The sequence below is a fragment of the Chrysochloris asiatica genome, unplaced genomic scaffold, assembly GCF_000296735.1.
Source record: "Chrysochloris asiatica unplaced genomic scaffold, ChrAsi1.0 scaffold00057, whole genome shotgun sequence".
Classification (NCBI taxonomy): Eukaryota; Metazoa; Chordata; class Mammalia; order Afrosoricida; family Chrysochloridae; genus Chrysochloris; species Chrysochloris asiatica.
Genome location: NW_006408575.1, coordinates 10,153,748 through 10,165,589, shown reverse-complemented (window position 1 = coordinate 10,165,589; position 11,842 = coordinate 10,153,748). Strand labels below are relative to the sequence as shown.

Here is an 11,842-nt window from a genome sequence, read left to right as displayed (position 1 = left end):
AGGGAAAGGATTATAATCATTGAAGTAAAACAAAGTATAATTTGTTGAAGGTAAAGCTGATGATCTTGTCACTCAATTCACAACAAAAAGTTAAAAAAATAAAATATTGGCGGTTCAAAATTATCAGCCACTCCTTAGAAACCCTATTCAGGATTGCTATGAGTTGGAATCAACTTGATGGCACATAACAACAACATAGTGAACTTACTCCATAGACCAGCTCTCCCACCATGCCATTCCAAGCCTTGGTGTCAGGATCTCGAGCTCCATATTTTCCATCGCTGACGATCTCCAGACGGTAGGAATAGCCCACGTGCTTGGCAATTTCTGCTGCCAGCTCCACACAGTAGCCCTCGTAGCGATCATTTCCCTCAAACTGGTTGGCATTCTTTTTGAGCATTACATAAGGGTCTTCCTGGTAGAGAAATAGAAAGATGGAGGATGTGGGTTATGGAGTTCATTGGGGAGGGAAGACTTTGACATAGTAAAGGAGAATAGTGACAGCATTAACATCGAGGAACTCTCTTTAGATAGTTCCCTAAATCTATCTGTTGAATTTTTGCCTCTAATACCCAAGCCCCCATTACAAACTGCTTGGGTTAAGAAAGCAAATTGTCTTAAAATAAGAATGTCTCCTACTTCATAGCTTTTCAAATTTTGTTCCAGGAGCTTTTGTATTCTGCTAGTACCACTAAGGGACTATGATGGGAAAATGACTACAAATAGGTGCTGAGTTTTTCATTAGCAGTCACTGAAAATTCTAGCAGCTTCCATTAGACCCACTTTATTTACAGGAATTTGGAGACTTCCTTTGAAAATGGCTTCTATTAAGGGAGGGTGGAATATGAAATCCACCATAATTTAGTGTCTGCTGTTTTCTGTATGGGGAAATGATGGCTCAAAAGATTGTAAGTGACTAATCCAAGGGTACAAAGTAAGACAGGGACTGAGTACTCACTAGGATGGTAGTGACGATGTATGTTCTATTCTGAACACTTGAATTATCACCCCCTGCTTGAGCATCGGTGGCTGCAGGGACAAATTTATCATCTTCATTCCAGTAACCAATCTGTTAATGAAAGAAAGGCAGAGATATAAGGTGACGCCAGGTTATAAAGTGAACAAGGATCTCAGTCTATCAGAGATAGACACAGGAGGAGCTCTGCATTACACTATGAACTACTAGACACACTTGCCTCTAAAATATTGGGAGATAAAAACAAGAGACAATGTCTACATGAACCATAGTCTCATCTACCCTGAGACCCAAAAGAACTAGCTGGTGCCCTGCTACCATTATTGACTAACTGGGACACAAAGATGGTCCTGAATAGGAGAGAAACATGTAAAGCAAAACTGAAAATCTTAAAAAGAGGTCAGACTTGCAAGACCAGTTGGGAGGAACTCCTGAAACTATTGCCCTGAGATATCCTTTAAATTTTGAAATTAAACCACTCCCAAGGACCTTTCAGTTCAATAACAGATTAACTCATGAAATAAACAATATCACCTCTATGTAGTGTGTGTGTGTTTGTTAATTTTAATCATCTATGTGAAACTGAAGAGTCAACAGTTACCCTAAAAGCAAAGACAACAAGGTAAAGGAAGTTGGGGGTGCAGGAAAACTAGAAAAATGGAAATGGAACAAGTAAAATGGAAATAATGAGAATGTTGATACATTGTGAAAACTGTAGCTAATGCCACTGAACAAGATGTATAGAAATTGTCAAAAGGAAACCTAGTTTACTGTGTAAATGTTCACCAAAAACACAATAAAATATTATAAAACAAAACAAAACAAACCCAAGAAGCAAACCTTCTTGTCTCCTAGTAAAAATTGTCATTTGATGAGCTAAATCTCGGAATTACCCCTCCCTCTGAAAGGTGGGATTGCAACTTTAGAACTGTGATCATTTAATTCCCTACCTCTGCTCATAAAGCCAAACATCTCATTCCCTCCACCCAACCCCCATACCTATTAACCCTTCTCTTCCCTGAGTTTATTCTGAGTTGTAATTTGTGGTGATGGTGATTATGTGGCACTGAGTTGGTTCTCACACATAGCGACCCTTCATAGACTGTGAATCTTTATGGGAGCAGAAAGCCTCATCTTTCTCCTGCAGAGTGACTGGTGGATTTGAACTACTGACCTTGTGGTTAGCAGCCCAGCTAATAATCCACTATGCTGCCAAGACTCCTTGCACTGTACTTGGAACCATATAATTTACACATTTCATTGAGTTTCTTTTCTTTTTCAGTTTCCATCCACTGCCATTGAGTTGATTCTGACTCATAGAGACCCTATATAGGATTTCTGAGTCTTTAAATCTTTACAGGAACAGACAGCCTCATTTTTCTACCATGGAGCAGCTGTGGGCTTTGAACCTCAGATCTTGTGATTAGTTGTTGTTGTTAAGTGCCGTCGAGTCGGTGCCGACCCATAGCGACCCTGTACAGGGTTTCCGAGGCTGTAAATCTTTACGGGAGCAGAACGCCTTATCTTTCTCCCGCAGAGCAGCTGGTAGTTTCGAACTGCTGACCTAAGGTTCACAGCCCGATTCGTAACCACTACGCTACCAGTGGGCTAGTGTTTATCACATATAAGTTTCCCAGGTAGATTTAAATTTCTAGTTGATGGTTGTTCTAGACCTTAGTTATTGCTCTAAATTCCAAGTATGAACTAATACTTAGCATAAAGTAGTGACTAAAACTACTGGTTGACAACATTCTTTGCATAAAAATAAGTATGCTATTTAAACCGTACTCACTTTCTAATAGCTTACAACAAAGATTTATTGTATTTCTTTGTATGCAAAGCTCTAAGCTAGAAAATGGATGGTGTTGTGTAGTAAGATTGAGAAAGATAAAAAGAAGTCTAAGACAGTCCTTGTTTGTGAGAATACCGTAATTCTGGTCTACTTGGGAAATAAACATATACAAAAACATTTGGCCCTACAAAATCCTAGTTTAGGATTATAAACAAACCCAAACCCATTGGCATCAAGTGGATTCCAGCTTATAGGCATCCTATAGTATAGGAGCTCTGGTAGCATAGTGGTTACTAATCGGGCTGCTAACCTCAAGGTCAGCAGTTCAAAACTACCAGCTGTTCCATGGGAGAAAGATGAGGCGTTCTGCTCCCATAAAGATTTACAGCCTTTGAAACCCTGTACAGGGTCACTATGAGTCGGAACCAACTCCACGGCACATAACAACAACAACAACATAGTACAGAGTGGAACTGCCCCTCAGAGTTTCCCAGGTGGTGCAGTGGGTTAAGCATCGGGTTGCTATCCACAGTGTCATTGGTTCAAATCCACCATCCACTCTGTGGGAGAAAGATGTGGCTGTCTGCTCCTATAAAGAATTAGTCTCAGAGCAGTTCTACTCTGTCCTACAGGGTCACCATGAGTTAGAAGTACCTTGATGGTAAGGGGTTTAGCTTGGTTTGGGTTTCTCTTTATAATAACAGACTGCGATATCTTTATAATAACAGACTGCGACACACAAGAGATAAATGGGCTAGGCCAAACATTTAAAGTCAGGGAGAATATAGATATAAGGTAGGAATCTGCCAAGATATGTAAGTTCTGGGTGGCAGACATTGTTGGCACAATAGGGCAGTGAGTGCTTGGGTCTAGGTAGCAGAGGGCTTTGATAGTGATGTTAAGAGGTGTAGATTTTATCCTAAGAATAGGAAGTCATGGAAGATTTGGAAAAAGCAGAATGGCATGGTACACACACACACACACAAATATATATATACATACATACATACACACACACACACACACACACACAAATAGAAGTGAGGATGGTGAGACTTTTTCTCACATACTTTGGACTTGTTATCAGGAGGCACCAATCCCTGGAGAAGTATTATGGTGTAGAGGGTCAGAGAGAAAGAGGAAGATCAAGCAATGAGATGGATTGGTACAAAGGAAGCAACAATGGGCTCAAACAGCAACGACTGCAAGGATGCAACACGACTGATGGTGGTGGTGGTGTGCCATGGAATCGGTTATGACTCATAGCGACCTTGTATAGGGTTTCCAAGGCTGTAAATCTTCACAGGAGCAGAAAGCCTCATTCCACAGAACGGCTGGTACTTTTGAACTGCTGACCTAGAGGTTAGCAGCCTGACTCAAAACCACTTTGCTACCAGAGCTCCTTTGGAACATGACTAGGCAGTGTTTTGTTCTGTTACATAGGGTCAGTATGAGTTGGGACTGACTTGAATGTATCTTGTTGTTGTTGTTGTTGTTGTCAGGTGCAATCGAGTCGGAACTAACTCATAGCGACCCCATGCACAGCAGAATGAAACAATGTCCGATCCTGGGCCAACCTCACTACCGCCGCCACACTTGATGCCATCAATGTTGCCACCTGGCTGATCCATCTCGTTGGGGGGTCTTCCTCTCTTTCTCTGACCCTCCATCTTACCCAGCATGATATCCTTTTCCAGCGACTGTTCCCTCCTGACAATATGTCCAATGTTGTTGCTAAGTGCTATCAAATTGGTTCTGACTCAGAGCAATCCTGTATAGGGTTTCCAAGAAGGAGCTGGTGGATTTGAATTGCTGACCTTGTCGTTCACAATCCTGTGCTGATCCTACAATAAGCACCACACCAGGAGTCCTGACTGCATCTAGCAACAATATTTATTATGTTCTTGCTGTCAGAGGCACTGGGCTATTATAGAGTTTTTGTGCCATTTCATTTGACATACAGGAGTCTTCTATAACAACAGGGGGCTTGCTAATTTGTTCAAGTTGATATAATTGCAGGGTGTTGAGCTTGGTTTTGGATCCTGGCATCTATGTTCAAAGGCAGCTTTTAACGTCTGTGCTGTTCTTGTGAAGAGGGGTCTTATCCCGAGTTGGGAATCATATTGATGTTGTTAAGTACCATCGAGTTAGTTCTGACTCACAGAGACACTGTATAGTTTCCGAGGAATGGTAGGTGGATTTGATCTGCTGATTTTGTGGTTATCAGTCCAGTGCTTATCCTACAGTGCCACAACAAAATTTAGTGAATGCTGTAGTATTCCAGGGATCCTTTCAAGCGTTTACTGTGTGAATTAGGTGTTGAGCTGCTAACTACAAGGTTGGTGATTTAAAGCTACCAGCCACTCCATTGGAGAAAGATGAGGCTGTCTGCTTCTGTAAAGCTTTCTAGTCTACATAGGGTCACTATGAGTCAGCATCAACTTCATGGCAGAAAGTTTGCTTTTTTGGCTTGGGCATCCTCACAAAAGCCTATTAAGTGGTAGTTCATTATCATTTTTCATTTTCCATGTGAAGAAACTGAGAAGTAGAGAATTTAGGAAACTTCCCTAAGGTCACAGAAAAGCCAGGAAGCCAGGATCTAAGCCCAGAAAGGCTTACTTTAAGTCACCAACTTATTGTGCCACCAACTGATACAAGTCTAGTCCCATGAGAAACCTATGGTCCAGCTGCTAACATGTCTGTCTCAATCTCTCCACAAGGCTGGGGAATCTCTTGGACAAGGCTAAGATCTACTGAAACCAGGATCCCTGTCTTAGCCCAGCACATCCTTTTATAGGAAAGATGCCAAGAATGAGTACAACTAGACAGCTAGGACTCAGCTTAGGGTTAGTAGACATATTGGTGCTGAGACTGTCCAAAGGCTTAATGGAGGGAGCTTGTCTCTCCAGACACTGGGTTAAGATTTGTCATTAGTGCTGGCATGTGGACAACATAGTTTTTGTGGGATGCCTTTAGTCAATCTGGAAGGAGACATTCCTCTCTAATGACACAAATGTATAAAACTTTGCTGACGTTGTTAAGTGTGGTAGAGTCAGTTCCACCCCACTGAGACTCAATCTAGCACATTAACCCACAGCGCCACACCAGGAGGACTCCTACAAGAAAATAGACTTCAAGAATGTCAGAGCTAGGAGAGGCCTAAAGGCCTTTACTGAGGAGAAAACAGGATCAAAAACCAAGGAATTTGCTCAAGGTAGCTGCTCAGTTAGCAGAATGCAATCACATCTCCCAGAGCTATGCTTACTTTGCTAGTGTTCCTTAGAACACTAGGGGGTCTGTGGTGGCCCCTCATCATTTTCTTGGGAGATGAGAGGAAGGGAGACAGAAACAATTTCATGAATTATGATTCCCCTTGAGTCCCATTAAGGAGCTGTCTGACAAAGAAGTGGTTTACTATGAGGTAAACTTTTATCTCTCTATCTCATCTAATCTATCTATTTACCTATCTATCTACTTACCTATCTATCTACCTAACTACCTACCTAGTTACCTACCTATCTGTGCCTTTCTCACAATCATTGTTATGTTTAAGCCCATTGTTATAACCACTGGTCAATCTTGTTGAGGAATTTCCTCTTTTTCACTGACTTTCCCAAGCAAGATCTATACATAACATTTAACTCTTTTGATTATCACACTATGGAATTACAAAAGACGGGCTTGGGCTTATTTTTTGCCTGTCTTATACACCCTCGGAAACCCTATACAGGGTCGCTATGGGTCGGAACCGACTCGATGGCACATAACAACAACAACAACAGATGAGAAAACTGAGAATTAGAGAGATCAAATAACCTAATCTATAACATATAGGAAAGGAGCTCTGGTAGCATAGTGGTTATGAGTCGGGCTGTGAACCTCAAGGTCGGCAGTTCGAAACTACCAGCAGTTCTGTGGGAGAAAGATGAGGCTTTCTGCTCCTGTAAAGATTTACAGCCTTGGAAACCCTGTACAGGGTCACTATGAGTCAGAACTGACTCCATGGTACTTAACAACAACAACAACAACAACAAAATATATACGATATAAAGCATATTAGTGGAAAGTCATAGAACCCAGGTCAAATGTACTTCAAAGGTATAGTTACTTAATATGACCAATAAAAACCTTATATATAGCCTGCCAAATATAATGATGATCATTTTCCCCATAGATGGTTAGTGTTTTGTTGGTGAAGAATATTAAATATCCCAGGGAAGGTAAGAAGGACAAACAAATCTTGAAAGAAGTACAGCCAGAATGCTCCTGAGAAGTAAGGATAATGAGACTTTATCTCATGTACTTTGCACATGTTATCAGGAGGACCAGTTCCTGAAGAAGGACATTGTGCTTGATAAAACAGAGTGTCAGTGAAAAAATAAGAAGACCTCAATGAGACAGATTGACAGAGTGACTCAGACATAGCCAGACAATGAGCTCAGACAAAGCAATGATTTGAGAATGGCACAGGACTGGATACTGTTTTGTTCTGTTGTAAAAAATAGTATGAGTGGCAACTAATAACACCTGAAAACAAAATGAAAGTGTTTCCCATTCCTTTCCTCTTCTTTCTCCTCCTTCTCCTTTATCTCACTGCCTTTTTTCCCTCTTTCCCTTCCCCTCTACAACTGGCCCCAGGGTTACTTGATCCTAATTAAAAGACATAATCATCAATATGGAAGAAGATGCTTACCTTTAACACATAACTATTTCCTTTAAAACTACATATATGATATTATTGTTAAGTGCTATCAAGTCAGTTCTGACTAATATTGACCCTGTATAGGATTTCCAAGGAGCAGTTGGTGGGTCTGAACCACTGACTTTATGGTTAGTAGTCCAGTGCTTATCCTATAGTGCCGTAGCAGGACTCCATATGAGAATTAATAGATGTTATTTTTTAAAAGGGGGTTCAGTTGTCCTGAGATCTGTCTCTGGCATCAGACCGACTTAATTTAAAAACTAAGTTTTCCTGATTACTGTTTGACTTTGGGAAAGTTATGTTAGTTCTCTGGGCCCCAGTTCCTAATCAAAAGAATGGATATAATAAGAGTAGAATGCTTCTTTCTGTCAGAACAAAGTGAGTTTATGCATGAAAAGCATTTTGCAAAGGGCCTGCTTCATACTAAAAAACGCCCAAACACCAGTTGCTATTTAACTGATTCCAAATCACGGCGATTCCATACACTTCAGAGTAGTGCTGTATTCCACAGGGTTTTCAATGGCTGGTGGTTTTTTGGAAGTAGATCACCAGGACTTTCTTCTGCAGTTCCTCTGAATTGAGTAAAACGTCCAACCATTTACTTAGCAGCAAAATGTGTTAACTGTTTGCACTATTCAGGAGTCCACACCAAGTTCGCGGCCAGTTTTTAAAGAATGATATTCATTTGGGGAATGCCTACTGGAAAGTTAGCAGTTTCTAACATTTTCCACACTTGTTTCAAGTAGCATGTCCTAGGATAAGTAGGCTGAAAAACACAGCACTGCTCAACAATCTCTACTTATTTTGATTATAAAATAAGGGAAATATCAAGACTAGTACAGACTAATTTATAAAGCATAGAAAGAGACTTTAATGTTTAAGGTAGTGGTCCTATAAAGCTAGAATCTTGGCTGTTAAATTGAGGTCTATTAAAAGTGCTGTATGTTGTTACTAAGCACCGTTGAGTTGGCTCTGACTTACAGCAATCCTGTATAAGGTTTCTGAGGAGCAGTTGGTGGTTTTGAACTGCTGACCTTGTGATTCACAGTTCAGTGCTAATCCTACAGTGCCACATCTAAAAGCATTGTACAGTCTGGCTTATATATAGTTATTTTCATGTAAAAAGATAGTGGAATAGTTAAATTTTGAAAACATCTTATTTTAAACCTAAGCCTTTTATAGGGAAATAAAACATAATACTGCATGGTCAGTAAAGACAGAATGATGCCAAATCCCAATTTGCCCTTCTTGTGAGTGAGTTGGCTGAGAGATGTGATCCTACCGATTACTGAAAAGAAACATGGCAAAGAGTTTAGACTTGAGAGATGAGAGAAACTTTCCCTTTCTTTGGGAAATGAGTTGACTTATTACATAGCACTTTGATTCTCTACTGAGGCTACATAAGAACTTTGATTCTCTCTGAAAGTAAATCAGAGCTAGTAGCTTGGTTAAGATGGGGGCCCAGTGAACAGGAGATGATTTAAACAGTTCTGACAGTGAGAGGTCTTCTCCTGGGCCATTTATAATTTTTGATCTCCTAGATTCCATCTACCTTTAAGGCAGCTTTGAATGTAGGAAATGAGTCTGGATGATAGATCAGAACTTTTTTGTAAATGGATGAAATCTTAAAAGGAGATGATCATAAGAGCCATGCATTTGATTGATCTACCTTGTAGTCATTAATTCGAATTTATACATTTCTATCTGAAGCTACAGCCCCTGACCTCTGAAAATGAAGTCTATTATAATCCATTTTTTAAAAGTAAGTTGCCTATTGTTGCAAAGACAGCTAGCTGACCATTTGAGATTCTTGTTCGCCTTCCATACTATAGAGGTGGGAACTGGCTACCTAGTCAAGAACTTTGTTTCCCACTGCCCCCTGCATGCAAGTGGGATTAGGTGTTTGGCTTCTGGTCAATGAAATGTGCAGAAGTGATGTGCATCTCTTCTAGGCTGAATCCCCCCACCCTACCCCCACCCCAAATCTCCTGCATGATCTCCACTTCTTTCTTCCTCATCTAGTAGTTGGTCATAGACAGCCAGGAAGTACCCAAAGACAGTGATGCTTCCATAAGTTTGAGTACCAGTCAGAGCCCTTAGACTTAAACAGGTCACCAGAAATAAACTGTTCTTGCATTAAACATCTAAGATTGTAGACTTGATCTGTTACAACAGCTAGGATTATCTTAACTAACACACTTAAAGGATTTGAATTTATGCTTACATGTGACTTTATCTGAGTTCTGCTTCAGATATTTCATTAAATTTGCAGCATTTTTATTTTTTTACTTGTTGGAAAGATCTATGGAAATAAAGGACAGAGCCATATGCTCCCTGACTCTTAAGTAATATTCAATAAACTGCCTCTTTATTTAATATAAAGCTATTTTTTTACAGAACCTTATAATGTGTTGAAGTCCTGTTGTGGCACTGTAGGATAAGCCCTGGAATGCTAGCTACAAGGTCAGTAGTTCAAGTCCATCAGTTGGTCCTCTGAAATCCTATACAGGGTCACTATGAATTAGAATTGACTCAATGGCACTTAACAACAGAAAACGTCAGTGCAATTTAGGCACTAAGGATATCATGTTGTTGTTGTTATGTGCCATGGATATCAAGGTTCAAGGATATCATAAATAAGACAAATTTTGTGATAGTTAAGGTTTTGGGTCAACTTGACTGGACCAAGATTTTCCGTGCTATTACATAATCCTCCATGATGAGATCTCATAAAATGTAGTCACTTCCATAACAAGATCTGCTATGAACAGTCAGACAGTTGAAAGGAATTTTCCTGCTTGAGGGTCCTGCTCCCAAAATAATAGACACTCAGGCAAAGCTAGCTTGCTGTTTGCTGGATCTGGATCCTGCATCTGGTTTATCATCTGACCTCCATTTCTTTGGACTGCTGTATTGCCTACGGATCCTGGGACCATCAGCAGCCTGCCATCTTACCTGTCAAATTTGGATTCATTTGCCTCTGCAGCCAGATGCTTGCCATTTGACTTATGGATCTTGGGTTCACCAGCTCTTACAATGACATGAGTCATAAGGAACATCCAGCCTGATATCTACCTTTGGACTTGGACTTTGTTGGCCTCTACAACTATGTGAGCCATTTCCTTGATATAAACCTCCCTCTCTCTTTCTCTCTCTCCCTGTATGTATGTATATATATATATATGAGTGTTATGGCATTGGCATTAATTATAGTGCTAACCATAAGTTTTGTGGTTTGAGTCCACCAGCTGTTCCATGGGAGAAAGATGAGGCTTTCTGCTTCCATAAAGATTTGCAGCCTTGGAAACCCTATACAGTGTTGCTATGAGTTGGAACTGACTCAACAACACATAGCAATAACAATATACTTGTTGTGGTTATGTGCCGTGGAGTCGGTTGCGATTCATAGCGACCCTGTACAGGGTTTCGAGGCTGTAAATCTTTACGGGAGCAGAAAGCCTCATCTTTCTCCCGTGGAACAGCTGGTAGTTTCGAACTGCTGACCTTGAAGTTCACAGCCCGATTCGTAACCACTACGAAGGAGCTCTGGTAGCATAGTGGTTACAAATCGGGCTGTGAACCTCAAGGTCAGCAGTTCAAAACTACCAGCTGTTCCACGGGAGAACGATGAGGCTTTCTGCTCCCGTAAAGATTTACAGCCTCTGAAACCCTATGAGTCAGAACCGACTCCGCGGCACATAACAACAACAAGAAGTTTGAAAAGAAGTTTACACTTTAGACCCTCAGTAAGCATCTCACTGTAATAAATAAGCACTGTTGATCACTGAACCTTTTTTCTGATAGTGTTCCTGTACTGGCCCTTGAGAATCCCAGAGAACTATAAGCATCAGTTGTCCAGCTTATGGTTGACATTTGAACTTTTTCTTGGTCGGTGATTGACGATGTTTCCATTCTATACTTTGCTATTTACTTCAGGTTTGTAGTGATGAATCCATGTCTCATCACTAGTGATGGTTTTTTAAAGAAATTTTTACCTTCCTTCAAACATCGGTGTAAATTTTGTTTGCAGATGTCCAAATGCTTCTGTTTATGTTCTTCTGAGAGTTGTATCAGCACCCATTTTACAAAATCTTTTGGAAACTCAAGTCTGTCATGTATTATTTCATAGGCAGAGCCATGACTGATTTGCAAATGATTTGCCACATCATCCACAGTCACTCATCTAGTCGACAGAATCATTTCATGTGCACGCTCAATGTTGTCATTGGACAAGGATGTGGAAGGACATTTTAATATAACCAGAGTGTGAATAATTTTTGACTCACCATTGTGTGTATATATTGCTGTTGTTGTTGTTAAATGCCATTGAGTCAGTTCCAACTCATAGTGACCCTGTATAGGGTTTCTGAGG

The 11,842-nt window shown here is 40.5% G+C and overlaps 1 protein-coding gene across 5 annotated transcripts in view; it reads right to left on the bottom strand.

The window, feature by feature from the left end:
- Positions 1 to 11,842, bottom strand: part of GRIA1 (glutamate receptor, ionotropic, AMPA 1) — a 579,065-nt gene that overhangs the window by 144,612 nt on the left and 422,611 nt on the right. For all 5 annotated transcript variants that reach the window (XM_006863904.1, XM_006863902.1, XM_006863903.1 and 2 more), the window contains 2 exons: positions 959 to 1,069; positions 209 to 415 (listed from right to left, as the gene is read on the bottom strand). In XM_006863904.1, the coding sequence (XP_006863966.1) occupies positions 209 to 415; positions 959 to 1,069 (318 nt within the window). The remainder of the gene's footprint in view (positions 1 to 208; positions 416 to 958; positions 1,070 to 11,842) is intronic.